This window comes from Ursus americanus, chromosome 1, assembly GCF_024610735.1.
Source record: "Ursus americanus isolate L20-20 chromosome 1, mUrsAme1.1.p, whole genome shotgun sequence".
NCBI classification, from domain to species: Eukaryota; Metazoa; Chordata; class Mammalia; order Carnivora; family Ursidae; genus Ursus; species Ursus americanus.
In genome coordinates this window covers 10,060,769-10,078,947 of record NC_142127.1, presented here as the reverse complement: position 1 = coordinate 10,078,947, position 18,179 = coordinate 10,060,769, and the positions used below count along the sequence as shown (strand labels likewise).

The following is an 18,179-nucleotide window of genomic DNA, read 5'->3' as shown; positions in this document are numbered from 1 at the left end:
AGAATTCTTTATATATTCTGGATACAGCTCCTTAATCTGATATATGCTCCCACTCTCTGGCCGGTCTTTTCATTCTCTTAACAGTGTCTTTTGAAAAGCATATGTTTTAGTTTTGATGAATTAGAAAATATCAATTTATTCTTTTAAGAGTCATGCTTATGGTGGTTTTTCTAAGAAATATTTGCCCAATCTAAGTCACCAGGGATTTCTTCTGTGTTTTCTTCAAGAAATTTTATTGTGTTAGGTTCTGCAGAGATCTTTGATCCATTTTGAGTTAATTTTTGCATACAGTACAAGGTATGGATGGAAGTGCATTTTTTTTTTTTTTTGCCTATTTTCAGCCATCTTTTGACATGACTAGCCTTTCTCTACTGAATTTTTTTTTTTTAAGATTTTATTTATTTGAGAGAGCGAGGGAAGGCAGGAGAGGGGGGAGAGTCAGAGGGAGAAGCAGACTCCCCGCCGAGCAGGGAGCCCGACGTGGGACTTGATCCTGGGTCTCCAAGATCGTGACCTGAGCCGAAGGCAGTCGCTCAACCGACTGAGCCACCCAGGCACCCTCTCTACTGAATTTTTGCAGGCATACCTCAGAGATATTGTGGGTTGCATTCCAGACCACCACAATTAAGCAAATAGTGTAATAAAGCAAATCAGATAAATTTTTTGCTTTCCTAGTGCATATTAAAATTATGGTTACACTGTGCTGTGTTCTGTTAAGTGTGCAGTAGCATTATTTCTAAAAAAAAAATACATATCTTGGGGTGCCTGCGTGGCTTAGGTGGTTAAGTGTCTGCCTTTGGCTCAGGTCATGATCCCAGACTCCTGGGATTGAGTCCTACATCATGCTCCCTCTTCAGCAGGGAATTTACTTCTCCCTCTCTCTCTCTGCCCCTCTCTCTCTCATAAAATAAATAAAATATTTTAAAAAAATACATAATTAAAATATACTTCATTGCTAAAAAATGCTGGGAGTTGTAATTACTGAGCTTTCTGTGAGTTGTAGTTACTGATCACAGATCATTACAACAAATATAATAATAAAGAAAAATGTGAAATATTGAAAGAACTAACCAAAACGTGACACAAAGACATGAAGTGAGCAAACGCTGTTAGAAGAGTGGTACCATAAACTTGCTGGATGCAGGATTGCCACAAACCTTCAATTTGTAAAAATTCGGTATCTGCCAAGCACGATAAAATGATGTGTGCCTGTATATCTTTGTCAAAATTTAGTTGCCCATATATGTGTGGGTCTTATTCTGGCCTCTATTTTGTTTCATTCCTCTATCTTGATGCCAATATAATGTCTTGGTTTCTGTAGCTTATAATGAATCTTAAAATCAGTAGATTTAGTCTCCCATTTTGTGTTTCTTTTTCAAAGTTGTCTTCAACTTTTTTTTTAAAGATTTATTTATTTACCTTAGAGAGTGTGCGTGTGTGCTAGTGGGGGGAGGGGCAGAAGGAGAGCGAGAGAGAGAATTTCAAGCAGTCTCCTCACTGAGTGTGGAGCCTGATGCTGGGCTTGATCTCATGACCCTGATATCATGACCTGAGCCAAAACCAAGAGTTGGACACTTAACCAACTGAGCCACCCAGGTGCCCCTCAACTATTTTCATTTCCGATCTTTTCATTTTCTATTCAAGTCTCTCATTTTCATATAAGTTTTAGAATTGGTTTGTCAGTTTCTACAAGCAAGCCTGCTGTGGTTTTTATTGAGATTGCCTTGAATCTACAGATCATCTAACCTGTGAAGACTGCATATCTCTTCACATATTTTCTTCTTTAATTTCTCTAAGCAGTGTTTTGAAGTTTTCAGTTTCAGTGCTGTTGTAAATTATATTGTTTTTAAATTATAATTTTTGGTTGTTGCTAGTTTGTGGAAATACAATTAATTTTTACATATTGATGTTACATTTTGCTTTGCTAAACTCTCTTATTCTAGCAGCTTTTTTTGTAGATTTCTTCAGATTCTCTACGTAGAAGGTTATGTCATCTGCAAATATTGATAGTTTTCCTTCTTCCCTTCTAATCTCAATGACTTGTATTCATTTTTTTGTTTTTTTTTGTCTAATTGTTCTGGCTCACACTTCCAGTACAAGTCTGAATAGCAGTGATGAGAGCTGATAGATATCCTTGTTTCTGTTTTCTTTTTTTAATAAAGATTTTATTTATTTATTTGAGAGAGAGTGAGAGAGAGAGAGATCACAAGCAGTGGGGAAGGGTAGAGGGAGAAGCAGACTCCCTGTTGAGCCGGGAGCCCAACTCGGGGCTTGATCCCAGACCCTGGGATCATGACCTGAGCTGAAGGCAGACGCTAAATGACTAGCCTCTCAGGCACCCCTCCTTGTTTCTGTTCTTAAATTTTTTAAATATTTTATTTATTTATTTGAGAAAGAGTGGGGGTGGGGAGAGGAAGTAGGAGGGAGGGGCAGAGGGAGAGAGAAGTAGACTGCCTGCAGAGTAGGTAGCCCAATGTGGGGCTCGATCCCAGGACCCTGAGATCACGAACTGAGCTAAAGGTAGCCGCTTAACTGACTGAGCCACCCAGGCGCTCCGATATCCTTGTTTTGTTTGTAATTTTAGCCATAAAGCATTCCATTTTTCAGCGTTAAGTATGATGTTAACTGTGTTTTCCACAGATGTCCTTTATCAGGTCAAGGAAGATTTGTTTGTCCTTTGCTTTGATTCTCTACCACCCATTTCATCTTTCTTGTTACTTTCTGGCTACTGCTGAGCCATGTCATTTGTTTCTTTTTGTGACAGCCTAAACCCTTTAATCTATATTTATGATGATTGAAAAATAAACTGTTTGCCATTTTGTCCTTTGAAGTTAAAAGTCAGAAAGAATGTGGTTACTTTTGCTGAACAGAAAACATTGTATTAACATTAATAGAATTTTAAATAGAAAATATTTTATCCCACAGTTTTAATTCACTACTCATTATGTGAATATGCCCAAGTGCTTTTTCTGTCTCTTAATTATATGTGTCCGTAACTTTTATAGTTTGAATATCACCATATATATTCAGCTCTTTTGACTTAATGTGTACAGATTTTTAATGTGTGTAGACATAAAAAGATTTATCATAATTTTAGGTCTTTCAGAATGTTTAAATTTGTATTAGTACATTGAGTATAAAGGACTGAACATTTTTGTAGATCACAGTTCATAATCTTTTTTTAAAAGAGATGGGCTCATTTCCACTGAAAGCAGTTATATATATATGTATATTAATTTTACTGAAACACTTTTCAGATGAAAAAAGAAAGCTGTAATGGAGAATTTTATTTGAACTTCTTTTTCTAAAACATCATGGAAGGTTCAGCATATATTTTTTTTCACAAAGTTAGAATTTTCAAGTAATAAAATTCTCCAGAATCAAACAGAATTATTGCTTTATGAAATGAAAGTAAATGTGGCAAGAAGTGTGAATATATTTTAGTCTTTTGGTAACTAAATCTTGTAACTGAAAATACCATTTTATGGAGAAGTCTCAAGACCTGATTAGATAGTTCATTTATGCCTTAGGTCTGAAGTGTTTAAGTATAAGTCTCCCAAGAAAGTAACTCAGTACTAAAGAAACTGAGTAGCGGGAACAATGCTGAGATTCTGAGTTAAGTATTTCAGACCTAAGATTCTAAGATATACAAGATCAGAATACCCCAGAATATATATTTAATTTCTTATACTTTTCATTTGGTCACTTTAAGGAATACTTATTCAGTGCCCAGCATCCTATAAGGTATGGGGTTGAAGGTTTTGGAGGGAGATATAATGTTAATTATGTTAGAACCAGTCTCCGCCTACTTGGCATTTATGGCTTCTTATGAAGGATGCTTGCAGGAGGGCTACAAAAATAAAATATTTTATTCTAGAATGCAAGTTCCATAAGAATAAGGATTTGTGATTTTTTTCCCTCATTGATGTATGCCAAGGGCCTATATCAGTGCCTGGCACAATTTAACGAATATTTGCTGAATGACTGAATGTGAACGTATGACTGAATCTACTGGTAATGTACTTAGAAATTATTTCTGGAGTGCCTGGGTGGCACACGCAGTTGGTAGAGCCTGCAAATCTTGATCTCAGGGTTGGGAGTTTGAGCCCCACATTGGGCAGAGAGATTACCTTAAAAAAATAAAATACTGTTTATTTAAAAAAATTATTCCTAATGTTTTTTAATGGGAAGGATATTTTTCAGGTATGTGAATATAAAACTCAGTTTATTCTTTTAAGTTTTTTTTTTCCTTCCAGAAATATTTTTTTATTAAGTTTTAATTTTAATTCCAGTTAGTTAACATACAGTGCATATTAGTTGCAGGTGTACAGTATAGTGATTTAACAATTCCATACTTCACCTAGTGCTCATCACAACAAGTACACTCTTTAATCCCTACCACCTATTTCCCCCATCTCCTCATCTTACTCCCCTCTGATAATCATCAGTTTGTTCTCTATAATTAAGAGTCTGTTTCTTGGTTTGTCTTTCTCTTTTTTTCCCTTCGCTCCTTTGTTGTTTTTTTTAAATCCTACATATGAGTGAAATCATACAGTATTTGTCTTTTCTCTGACTTATTTTGCTTAGCATTATACTCTGTAGCTTCATCCATGTTGTTGCAAATGGCAAGATTTCATTGTTTTTAATAGCTGAATAATATTCCTCTGTGTGTGTGTGTGTGTGTGTGTTACCTCTTCTTCCATTCGTCAGTCTATGGACACCTGAGCTACTTTCATAATTTGGCTAGTGTAAAGCTCCTATAAACATGGGGGTGCATGTATCCCTTTGAATTAGTGTTTTTCTATTCTTTGGGTAAATACCCGGTAGTGTGATTGCTGGACTGTAGGCCAGTTCTATTTTTAACTTTTTGAGGAAACTCTGTACTCTTTTCCACAGTGGCTATAGCAGTTTGCATTCCCACCAACAGTATATGAGTGTTCCTTTTTCTCCACATTCTCACCAATACCTGTTGTTTCTTGTGTTGTTGATTTTAGCCACTCTGACAGATGTGTGCTGATACCTTACTGTAGTTTTGATTTGCATTTCTCTTATGGAAAGTGATGATGAGCATCTTTTCATGCGTCTGTTGACCCTCTATATATGTCTTCTTTGAAGAAGTGTCTGTTCTCGTCAAATATTTTAAAAAATTTAAAGATCACTATTAATGAATTTTTTCTCAAAGGTTAGAGCGTAACATTAAATAGTCAAAGTTATTTAAGGCTCTTAATTAGCAGGGTGTTAACTAGTAAGGTTTTATGGTAAGTTATGGGAGGCCAACATCTTGTGACAATCCACATTTAAGAGTGTTGAATATTTAGAATAGATAGTGCATCTCTGTAGTTGGTCTTAGCAAAGCAAATTTATTCTTTTAAAGTTAGTTAACATTATCTTTTTTTTTTTTTTTAAGATTTTATTTATTTATTTGACAGAGATAGAGACAGCCAGTGAGAGAGGGAACACAAGCAGGGGGAGTGGGAGAGGAAGAAGCAGGCTCATAGCGGAGGAGCCTGATGTGGGGCTCGATCCCAGAACACTGAGATCACGCCCTGAGCCGAAGGCAGACGCTTTAACCGCTGTGCCACCCAGGCGCCCCTAGTTAACATTATCTTAAATACTTTCTGCCCATTATTGTTAGTGACTTGAGGTTGAGAAGAACATTTTGGTATTAATAGCTACTTGAGTTTGTATGTAAAGCTTTATTGTATAATTTATTTATTTTAAGATTTTATTTATTTATTTGACAGAGACAGCCAGCGAGAGAGGGAACACAAGCAGGGGGAGTGGGAGAGGAAGAAGCAGGCTCCTAGCAGAGGAGCCTGATGTGGGGCTTGATCTCAGAATGCCGGGATCACTCCTGAGCGGAAGGCAGATGCTTAACGACTGCACCACCCAGGCGCCCCTTATTGTATAATTTAAAAAATATGTAAGTCTGGGGGCGCCTGGGTGGCTCAGTCTGTTAAGCATCTGACTCTTTATTTCCACTCAGATCATGTTCTCAGGGTTGTGAGATTGAGCCCCAAGTTGGGCTGTGTGCTTGGGGGGGGAGGGAGGGAGAGTCTGCTTGAGATTCTCTCCCTCTCTCTCTGTCCCTCCCCCCAGTTGTGTGCCCTCTCTATCTCTCTCTCTCTCTCTAAAATAAATAAAATATCTTTAAAAATAAAAAACATGTAAATCTGAAAAACATTTTTATTCATGAACATAAATATAAGGAACTTGAGATTTTGAGGATAGAGGGTAGGTACATTTTGTTCTATTATAAAACATTTACATATGTTAATTATGATTTTCTACGGTCTTATTATGAGTACTTTCGTTTGATTATTTCCTACTTAGGGTAGCCAAGTTTAGGTTTCTCTGGTCTGTAAAGAACAATGGCTTTTAACCTTACTTATAATCCACTTCACTTGTTTAAACATGGAACCAATAGATGGGTTACTTTCAGGATATGTTTATCTAAGTATGTTGTCCGAGAGTAGATTTGGGTAGCCTCTAAAAACATGTGACTTAGTTTTCTAAAAAACTGCATATCTGCAGAAAGGCTACTGAGTGTTCTGTTTGTTTGTTTTTGCCAAAAATGGAAGTAATACCCAGTACAGTATTTGCTTAATGTTAATAATTGGTTTTCAGAATATTGAAAAGTGCGGGGCACCTGGGTGGCACAGCGGTTAAGTGTCTGCCTTTGGCTCAGGGTGTGATCCTGGCGATCCGGGATCGAGCCCCACATCAGGCTCCTCCGCTATGAGCCTGCTTCTTCCTCTCCCACTCCCCCTGCTTGTGTTTCCTCTCTCGCTGGCTGTCTCTGTCTCTGTCGAATAAATAAATAAAATCTTTAAAAAAAAAAAAGAATATTGAAAAGTGCTGTTTGCACATGACTTTGTAAATAATATTCACAATAAAGTTATAATATTTAAAGCATAAAGGGCACCTGGCTGGCTCAGTCAGAAGAGCATGCAACTCTTAATCGTGGAATTGTGAGTTCGAGTCCCATGTTGGCTGTAAAGATGACTTACATAAATAAATAAACTTAAAAAAAATAAAGCATATTAGCATTCCCCGCAATTTGAGAGTTGTGTGAGATAACATAAACTAGACTATGGTGAGTTGCCACCAAGGAGAAAAGTAAAGAGTTTTTAAAAATGGATAGTCTTTCTTTGAGTTTTTGAAAGTTTGTGTGTAGCATGGAGGATGATCAGAAGAGCCCCCTAGAAACATTTGATATTTTTCTCAACTGGGACTTTAAACAGTTATGTTCTCTTCGTGTCTTTAAAAGAACATTTTGCTCTTATAAGTGAATAGAAAAAGTTGGAAGTGCTCTAGGAAAAGGTGTCTCTTCTGAGAAAAGCAGACACTTACCTGCCAGCCGGATGTCATGTATAACCTTTCAGGAGCGTGTTTTCAAGATGTAATGGAAATTCTGACTAGACTTATTTGCCTTATTGTTATCTTATTTCTTATCTCTTATGGGCAGATAGGTTGTCACTGGCATAATTTTGCCATTTGTCAAGTGGTATGTATCTTAAAGGGAGATACTTTTCAAGACTATGAAAGAATCTCATATGAAAGTATCTGGGTGAGTTACATAGACATTTCATTGAGACAAAAAAAAAAAGAAAAATTTCATTGAAACCATTAATCTAGGTTCAAGTGCAAATGTCAAAAGTAAATGTGCCAGTAAATGGGGAAGACTGGTTTTGGCAGAATACATTGGTATCTTTTGATCTTGTCATTCCTGTACCATCCTTTGACATTGGGATACCTTTGTAACATCAACCAGTGTTCTTTTTTTGGTAGCTCCCCCTACTGTTAAAACTAATTTGCTGATTCTGCTGTTACTTAGGAATTTCTTAGTCTTTGCCCACTTTCTTTGTCTGGACCACTCACCCCAGGTGAAGGGAGAGCAGGACCGGGGAGAAGAGAAATATGTATATCCATTACAGACAAGACTGGAACACGCACAAAGAGATGATTGTGTGTGTTGCTTCATATTTTATTTTTTCTTTTTAGCTTTACAATAAGTCTTTGTATTAGAGGAAATCCATTTATATTTTTAATGCTTAAAGTTTATAGTCTTTATAATAGTTCTGTTTGAAGGTTCTCTTTGTTTTTTTGTTTTTTTAAGTAAGCTCCACATCCAGTGTGGAGCTCAGTGCAGGGCTTGAACTCAGGACCCTGTGATCAAGACCTGAGCTGAGATCAAGAGTCAGATGCTTAACCCTGGTGCCTTATTGTTTCATATTTTCTATCTCTGGTGACTGTTTGTTGATTGAGTAGGACCATCGTGAAACGTGTATTAGTTTTCTATTGATGTGTAATGAATTACCTCAAATTTGGCAGTTTAAAACAACACATTTATTTTCCCCCAGTTTCTGTGGGTCAGGAGGATGGGTGCAACTTGGTTGTATTTCACATAGTTGCAATCTAGATGTTGACCAAACTTTGGGAGCCTGGGTTCTTTTCCAAGCTCATGTGATTGATTATGAATACAGTCAAATAGAGGGCTGAGGTCTCTAGTTTCTTGCTGGCTGTCAGCTCCTAGAGGCCCCTTTCACAGGTCATCATCTCACAACGGGGCAGACCATGTCTTTTAAGCCAGCAGTAGAATTTCTTTTACTTCAGGAAGTTCCCAATTTTTTAAGGGCTTCCACCTAAGTCAGGCCCACCAAGGGTACCCTTTCTTTTGATTTACTCAGTTGACTTGGAACTTTAATCACATCTGCAAAATCCTTACCCTTCACCTAATTGTGAAAGGAAAAATCTCATCAAATTTCTTAAGTCTTTGCCACACTCAAGTAGAGGGTATTGTACTGTTATCTGTTTGATTAGTTAAGAATAAGAAAATTAAAAGTTTTAAAATAACATTCACTTATTCCTTTTTAAAATTTTTTACTAAGTTCATTTAGCCAACATACAGTACATCATTAGTTTTTGATGTAGTGTTCAATGATTCAGTAGTTACGTATAACACCCAATGCTCATCACATCACGTCTATTCCTTTGATACTTTTCTTTATGTAGATCTGAGTTTTGACCTCTATTATTTTACTTCCCTCTAAAGAACTTCTTTTAAAATATCTTGTAAGGCTGGTCCACTGGCAACAAATCCTTCTCCCTGTTTTTTGTCTGAGAAACTGTTTATTTCTCTTTCTCTTTTGAAAGACGATTTTGCAGGATATAGAATTCTAGGTCTGTAGGGTTTTTTTCCCTCAACATTTTAAATATTTCACTCTACTTTCTTGTTTGCATGCTTATGTAGTTAGATGTATTCTTATATTTGCTCCTCAATAAGTAAGCTGTTTTTTTCCTCTGACTTCTTTCAGGATTTTTAAATCTTTGATTTGTAGTTTTTAAATGATATGCTTAGGTATAGGTAGGTTTTTCGACATTTTTCCTTCTTGGTGTTCTCAGAGCTTTTTGAATATGTGGTTTGATGTTTGACATTAATTTGGGGAAACTCTCCGTCATTATTGTTTCAAATATGTTTTCTTTTCTTCCCCTCTCTTCATATATCTATGTCACACCTTTTTTTGTCCCACAGTTTAGGTGTTCTGGTTTTTTTGTTTTTTTTTTCAATCTTTTTTCCTTTTGCTTTTCGATTTTTGAGGATTCTATTGATATATCCTCTAGCTCAGAGATTGTTTCCTCTGTTGTGCCCAATACATGTCTATCAGAAAGCATTCTTCATACATGTAACATGTGTTTACCTGTAACATTTCTTTTTGGTTCTTTTCTTAAGATTTCCATTTCTGTGCTCACATTGCCCATCTGTTCCTGCATGGTATCTACAATATCCATTAGAATCTTTAATATATTAATCATAGTTGTTTTAAATTCTCTGTGATAATTCCAACATCCCTTTCATGTCTGTTTCTGATGCTTGCTTTGTCCTTTCAAATTGTGTTTTTTTTGCCTTTTAGTATGCCTTTGAAATTTTTTAAGATTTTATTTTTAAGTAACCTCTACACCCAACGTGGAGCTCGAACTTACAACACCGAGATCAAGAGTTACATGCTCTACTGACAGCCAGCCAGGCACCCCTGTAAATTTTTGATAGTTAGGCATGATGTCATGGTAAGAGGAACTGATGTAAGTAGGCCTTTAGTAGTATAGGGAGGAAAAGCATTCTGTAATCCTCTGGTTAAGTCTTAATATTTTAGTGAGCCTATGCCTCTGGACTATGAATGTCACAGGGTTTCTCAGGGTTTTTTTCCCCTTTTAGATGGGACAGGATGGCTTAAAGTGGACTCGAGTTCGTTATTTCCATTCTCCCACTGGAAGGTTAGAGTCAGCTGCAGTTGAGTTTTTTCTTTGCCTCAGGTCATTTAGGTTTTAGTTTACTAATTTCTCCCAAGGGCAGGTGTTGTTAAGAAGAACAGAGTGCTCTGGTGTATTTAATAAAGTCTTGGTGTATGTGTGTGTATGTGCATCTGTGTTCACCCCTGGCAGAAAGCTTAAGGCTACTTTTCTCCATGCTTACTATGGGAATCTAGTTGGATTCCTGGAAGTAAATCTCACAATATTGTGGGAGTCCTCCTATGATTGGGCCCCCTGGAGTTTTAACTTTCAGAATTGTCCACATTGGGCCTCCTGCAATTTGCCAGTTATAGTTCAGATTTTCCTACTCGTGTACTGGCTCCCCTGGTGGTTTCTGCTTATGAGTCTCTACTTGAGACCCTTTGTATTTGCCTGTCTCTTTGGTCTTGGGGGGCAGCAGTTTGCCCTGTGTCTTCTCTCTCTCGTGAATCCAAGCAGCCTTGGTGATTTTCCAGTCTGTTCTACTTTTTACTTGTTAAAGTGGGGTGGAGACTTGCAAGCTCTTAACATGTGGAACCAGAAACCACCAATCTCTGTCTTTCAATTGGTGAATCTTACTTGGCTAGCCCTTTAGTCAACTGCTAAAGCTGTTTTCTTTTTTTAAAAAATATTTTATTTATTTATTATGTCAGAAAGAGGGAGAGAGAGCACAAGCAGGGGGAACAGCAGGCAGAGGGAGAAGCAGGCTCCCCACTGAGCAAGGAGCCCAATGTGGGACTCGATCCTGGGACCCTGGGATCATGACCTGAGCCAAAGGCAGATGCTTAACTGACTGAGCCACCCAGGCTTCCGTAAAGCTGTTTTCCTTATACAATTCTCATATCGTGTAACACTTACTTTTAGCTTTAATCCTTTTGACATGAACAGTCTGTGATGTCAGCTGCGGTTATTGAATACCACTGATTTGAATTGGTGTTTTTTAAATTATTTTTTGCTTACTTATTATTCAGATTTCTTACTACTTGTTACTTACCCATATTTAAAAATTCCGCATACTTGTGTTTATTTCCTTTCTCTAATTGTCTTTAAGAGGGAAGTTTTGTGGATTTTAAACTTTGAATCCTTGAATGTCTGAAAATATCTTTAGCTTTATTCTCCCACATGAATGCTCATTTTTTTGGTATGTAATTCTGTGTTTCATATAATTTTCAGAACTTGAAAGCTCATATGCATTGCCTTCCCCCCCATCCCCCCTCTTCATTGCCTTTTAACATCAAGTATTGCTGATACCAATGTGTTATCTGTTCTTTTACAGGCAATGTCATTTTTTCCCCTCTTAGGTTAAAAATTGAGAAGCAAAGATCTGTAGCCTTATGTTTTCTATTTTGTTTTTGTTTTCTTGAGAATAATAAGAATAATCCTATTAGAATTAGTTTAAATTTGAGGACAGTTAAAATGAAGGGTATTCTTGTATTTAAAAAAATTGAACAAACTCCCATGTTTCCCCCAAATCTTAAGTTTAGTAAAGGTAAGGGTCCTTTAGAGGGAAACAGTCTTCCCTCCTGTTGCTATTCTACAGTGTTTTTAAATGTTTGCATCAGTGAGTAAATGTCCAACGTCCTAAGGTAACATATTCTCCTGCCCCTTTTTTGGCTACTCCCAAATTTATATATTTTGAATTGGATTATGACTTCCGGAACAATTTGTGTATTGTTTTCTCAATGGAACAGTTCAAAATAAAGCTCTTCCGGGCAGTTTGAATTTTAGTTTAAATGATGAATTATATACAGTATCTTTTTTTTTATACCTATAATTTTTATTGGTGTTTCAAAAGTTATAACTGCTTTTTACTTAAGTGTTAGTTGAAAATTATATAATAACCTTGGTGTTTTAAACTACTTCGTATTTTCAGCTATTCTTTTGTTTAGTGAATTTTTTTTTTTCAACTTAGACCGAGTGTGGACAGTAATGACCTCACGTTTCCGATTGCCTGCTGGCAGAACCTACAATGTACGAGCATCAGAGTTGGCCCGAGACAGACAGCATACGGAGGTGGTTTGCAACATTCTTCTTCTGGATAACACTGTACAAGCTTTCAAAGTTAATGTAAGTATTTTATATCTTTTTTCTTTTAATAATTTCTGGTTATAAATCTGAGTTTCGATTATATTTTAAAACTAAAACTGTTTAATTGTAGTACAGTTTGAAAAGCCTTATTCAATGAAGAAAGTCTTTAGTATGGGTTTGTAAGCTTCTAGTATAAGTTCTGATTTAAAGTGGGTCTTTCAAGAAGTTGACAAACGAATAGTGCAGTATGAGTAGTGGAGTAGATTAATAGTATGTGGGTGGTTTTTATAAACGTGCTTGAGGTGCTTGAAAGGAATTTGTTCTAAATAATTCATACATCTTGTTTGTAATCTTTCTTGTATTGTCTGTGAATAAAACTTGCTAAACAAAGATAAAGGACAGTCCTGATCTTATCTGAGTCTTGTCTGAAATACTTACTCAACAAATATTTGTTCATCCTATTTGTATCTATCTTTATTTGCTTAACATTATTGCGAGTTTCACCCATGTGGTATGCTAACATTTTTTGGTTCATTTTCATTGCTGTATAGTACTCTAGTGCATGAATACACCACAATTTACTTATTCATTTTTTTGTCACCATTTACTTGTCCAGTTTACTATTGGTGTATATTTGGGTTTTTTTCTACTTTGGGCTCTGGTCAGTAACATTACTATGAACATTCTTGTGTCTGTCTTGCTATATACAAGGGTGTGTTCCTTTTTTTTTTTTATTTAAAAAATTTCAAACCTGCAAAAGAGTTGGAAGAATAGTATAATGAATACCCACAGTGGCACGTAGGTGGCTCAGTTGGGTAAGTGTCTGCCTTTAGCTCAGGTCATGATCCCAGAGTTCTCAGATCGAGCCCCATTCCAGGCTCTCTGCTCAGCAGGGGAGTCTTTCTCCCTTTCTTTCTCCCTCTGCCGCTCTCCCCATGTGTGCTTTCTCTCAAATAAATAAATAAAATCTTAAAAAAAAAAACAAAACAAAACCAAATACCGACATACCTTTTAGCTAGACTGATCCGTTGTTAACATTTTGCACATTTGCTTTATTTTCCTTTTTCTGTGTGTTTCCTCTGAACCTTCTGAAAGTTAGTGGTACACTTCACTGGTAAGTACTTCAGCAGCTTAGGAACCTCATATATTACCACAGAACCACTATCACCCTCAAAAATCAAACATTATGAAAATGATAGTAGCTGGTATATAGTCCATATTCAAACTGGATTCCTCATTTCTCATTTCTATATCTCCAAGATAGCACCTTCCATCTGATTCCTGCTGTGTTACCTGGGTAGTGATATAAAATACTAATCTGCTGAAGTCCTGCCATTTATGACAGTCTGGACGGATATAGGCTTATGCTAAGTGAAATAAGTCAGAGAAAAATAAATACTGTCTGATTTTACTCATAGAATAAAATCTGACCTCATAGAAACAAAGTAAAATGATACTTTCTAAGGGTTGGGATGTGGGGGAAATGGAGAAATTGGTCAAACGGTACAAACTTCCATTTATGAGTAAATTCTGGGGATCTAATATGGTGACTGTAGTCAGTAGTACTGTACTATACTCTTGAAAGTCGCTAAGGGAGTAAATCTTAAATGTTTTCAGAACACGCAAGAAAGGTAATGTGTGAGGTGACGAATGTACTAACTTTATCATGGTAATTGTTTCACAGTTGTATGTGTATCAGATCATCTGGTCGTACACCTTACACTTACACAAAGTCATTTATAAATTATATGTCCATAAAGTTGGGGAAAATAAAATATTAATCGTCTTTCTTTAACAGTTTCTTAAGCTTCAAGTTTTCTGTATTACTATATAACGTGATTGCTAATTTATCTTTTTTTACCAAAACTCCGGGCCAGTTCACATTGGAAAAGGGACTGTAGAGTAGTACCTTTAAGGGTATTATCTAACATACCCAACTAATATGCTTTTCCAAAATGTTAAGCTTTAATTTTTTTTTGTATTCTGTGATCTGTTAGTAGATAGTATAGGTTGCCAACAAGGGATAATATTCATGAAGGGAATTCTTCATAAAAATTTTTAGTTAATGGAAACTCATGTCTTAGGAATCGATACAAGAAAATAAGCCCCTTTTTCTGTTATTGACTCATTACAATTCTTTTGGGGGGCTTTAAATAATAACTCGTAATATTAGTTAATATTTACTTTTTATTTTAACTTAGTTTTGTATTTGTTTCAAAATATTGCAGATGGATTTGCTGTGTTTCCCATCCAGCAAAATATTTTCTGTTGGACACTTTAGTTAATAGTGGAATGTTGTATTTTTCAATATAGTAAATAGTGTACTAATTGCTCCTTTAGAGAGATATATATTTAATATATTTATGGGTTTTTATTATATATTATGTATTTAAGTATCAGTTCTAATATAATTGAGTGCATTACTACTAGAATGATAAATATTATGTGGTACTAGAAACTTTCTCTACCATTACTTCAGGTCATCAACAAACTTACGAGGAACAATATGAGAAATTGATTGTTGGATATGTGGTATATTTATTCCTCTGGGTATTTGAACCCAAGTCATTCAGAATGTCTGAGTTGCTTTGTACTTTTGTGCAGATGCTGCATATTTTAATCTGTTTGAATGGCTCTCTAGTTATGCCATTTATAATCTGTACAGCATTAATAATCTAGTCTGTGCATTAAGAGGGGAGTTCGAACCTCTGGTATTTGTTCTTTGTGTCCACTAACTACCATTAGGTCTCAGAAATACCCACTGTGGGCAGCTGCTAGTTTCACCAGCATCTCTGTATTCACTGGGAAGGAGAACTGCTCAGTTTCCTCTGGAGATTACCAAGCAGTGATTTGTAACATCTTAGCTGTTGGAATTATTCCCTTCCCTGAAAGATTTCTATACCACAAATGAAATGTTCATTGTTGCTAGAGTCTGCCAAGCAGTGATTTGTAACATCTTAGCTGTTGGAATTATTCCCTTCCCTGAAAGATTTCTATACCACAAATGAAATGTTCATTGTTGCTAGAGTCTGTTTTTTCCCATTAGGTATTCATCTGATCAAAACCTTTTCTATATATTTTCCTGGGAGAAAATGATTTAATGAAGAAGTTGATATAACCTCTTTAGTTCTTTTTTTTCTTCGTTGTAGACACAGGATTGAGATAAGCCTGTTAGCATTGCTTTAGTTTGAAGTTCCATTTTCACTGTGGTTTTGGCACAACCATTTATTTTTACTGTAGCCAGCCTATAGAATGTATTTTCTGTCTCGTGCCCTTGTCAATCACTAAAAACATGTTTCCAATAAATACTTTAAAATATATAGTACTTTCTTCGATGTATGGGACCTCAGCTAGAAGACTCAAAGGCTGGCAGTTAGAATCATCTGAAGGTTTATTCACTCATATGACTATTACCTAAGACCTTAGCTGAGGCTTAAACACGTATGTGATGTATCTGTGTGCCCTGGGCTTCTTCACAGCACGGTGGCTGTATTCCAAAGGTGAGCATCCATAGAGTGGGAGCCAGGCTGTAGCCATATTGCCTTTTGTGATCTGGCTTTGGAAATCACATAATACCACTTCCACCATATTCTGTTTGTCAGTGGTACCACAAGGTCACACTCAGGATCAGTGGGAGGAAAATTTATTCAGCACACATTATTCAGTGTACAGTTCTAAGGTGCTTCATAGATAGCACTGTTCAAACACAGGGAACAAAACTTACCCGTTCAGGAATTTCTTTCTTTCTTTCTTTCTTTTTTTTTTTTTTTTTTGGCTTTTATTTTTGTCCACCTTGAATTTTCCCTCAGTTTACTTTTTTATTTTATTTAAAAAAATTTTTATGGTAAGTAGACTCCATGCCTAACATGGGGCTTGAACTCACGACCCTGAGATCAAGAGTCACACGTGCTCTACCAGTTGAGCTTGCCAGGGGCTCCTCCCTCAGTTTACTTTTTGGAAATAAAATTATCTTAAAAGTACCAAAGCTGTTCTCTAAAGTATTTTCTTTGTTATCTATCTTTATGTACTTAAGAATAACTGATAATTTTTTAATGATACCAGTACCTCAGTTGTTAACCAAAGATACCATAAATCAGAGATTTTGTTTTCTCTTGAAATAAGGTGAAATTCAATTAATACATACTTTAGTTATGTGATAATTTCAGTTGATAAATATTTAGTTGGCTGAACCTTATGCTTTTTTTTTTTTGTCTGTTAAATAATATGTTAACCAATTTAGTAGTATAAACCAAGTTACAAAGGTAGGGTTAGCAGGTGGATGTGGATTGAGATGGGAAACTAAAGAATATAAGAATGGTGAATTTAGCTAAACGTACGTATTTGTTTTTGTTTTGTCTTAGAGAGAGCATGAGTGAGGGGGTAGGGGCAGAGGGTGGGAGAGAGAATCCCAAGCAGGCTTCATGCCCAGGTGGAGCCCAACACAGGACTGATCTTACGACCCCAAGATCAGGACCTGAGCCCAAACCAAGAGTCTGACGCCCAACAGACTGAGCCACACAGGTGCCCTGAGAGAGAATCTTAAGCAGGCTCCATGCCCAGCACAGGATCTCATGACCCTGAATCATGACCTGAGCTGAAATCAAGAGTCAGACATCCAACCGACTGAGCCATCCAGGCACCCTTACTTATTTGTAATCTATAGTCATATATCTGTAAAAGAAGATAGAATTTTAGGGATATTTTTTCCCCCTGGTTATTGTTCCATTGACTTTACAAATTGTGTATGTGAGAAAATAAGTTTAGAGTCATTAGGTTACTTACCAAGGTAATTGCAGAGCCAGGAGAGAGAGAGAGAGAGAGAGAGAGAGAGAGAGAGAGAGAGAGTGTGTGTGTGTGTGTGTGTGTGTGTGTGTGTGAGAGAGAGAGAGTGTGTGTGTGTGTGTGTGTGTGAGAGAGAGAGAGTCTGTTAGCACCTCTTGTCAACATTTTAACTATTATTTTATTAAGTGTCATTTTCCAGCCCTACTTAAATTTGATATTTTAGTTCCTTTAAAAATACTATCATTTATATGTCACCCAAATTCCATCAGAAGTGTTTTGTTTTACATATATTGATTTATTCATGTATACAATTTAAGATTTTTTTAAAGATTTATTTATTTTAGAGAGAGAGAGCACAAGCAAGGAGGGACAGAGGGAGAGGGAGAGGGAGAGGGAGAGAGAATCTCAAGCAGACTCCATGCTGAACCTGACACGGGGCTTGATCTCATGACCGACACTGAGATCATGACTCCAACTGAAACCAAGTGTTGGAGGCTTAACCAACTAACCACCCAGGCACCCCAAGATTTTTTAAAAATTTATTTTGGAGGGAGAAAGAGTGAGTGAGTGAGTGAGTGAGGGAAGGGGCAGAGGAAGAGAATCTTTCAAGCTGATTCCCTGCTGAGCACAGAGCCCAATGCGGGGCTTGATGCCATGACCCGTGAGATCATGACCTCAGGCAAAACCAAGGGTTGAGCACTCAACCGACTGAGCCACCCAGGCGCCCCTCATGTATATAATTTAAAAAACCAAATGGTTTTTAAAATGTTATAACAAAAACTAGCAGATTCCTGCCTTAGAAAAAAACCACATTCAACACATTTAGTTTCTCTCTCATATTTATTATTATGGTTGTAAGAAACATGCTTATATTATTTCTGGTTTTTTTCCTGCCTTTTTTGTTTTCATATTCTGTATTTACTTTGAAGGATGCGACTTTAGATCTCTAACACTTCTTTTCCCCGCTCCATGCATAGATACTTCCTTTCTGTTATCTTTTCAGTAAACAAAATAGTTATGTAATAATATTTGGTTAGTTCAGTATTTCTTTTCCCTGAAGAGAAATCCTCCTATCATCT

At 36.5% G+C, this 18,179-nt stretch overlaps 1 protein-coding gene across 15 annotated transcripts in view; it reads left to right on the top strand.

Moving 5' to 3' along the window:
* The window catches only part of PTPN4 (protein tyrosine phosphatase non-receptor type 4), a 206,984-nt gene that overhangs the window by 29,798 nt on the left and 159,007 nt on the right, over positions 1–18,179 (top strand). For all 15 annotated transcript variants that reach the window (XM_045804102.2, XM_045804104.2, XM_045804108.2 and 12 more), the window contains one exon: positions 12,203–12,357. In XM_045804102.2, the coding sequence (XP_045660058.1) occupies positions 12,220–12,357 (138 nt within the window). In that variant the 5' untranslated portion in view covers positions 12,203–12,219. The remainder of the gene's footprint in view (positions 1–12,202; positions 12,358–18,179) is intronic.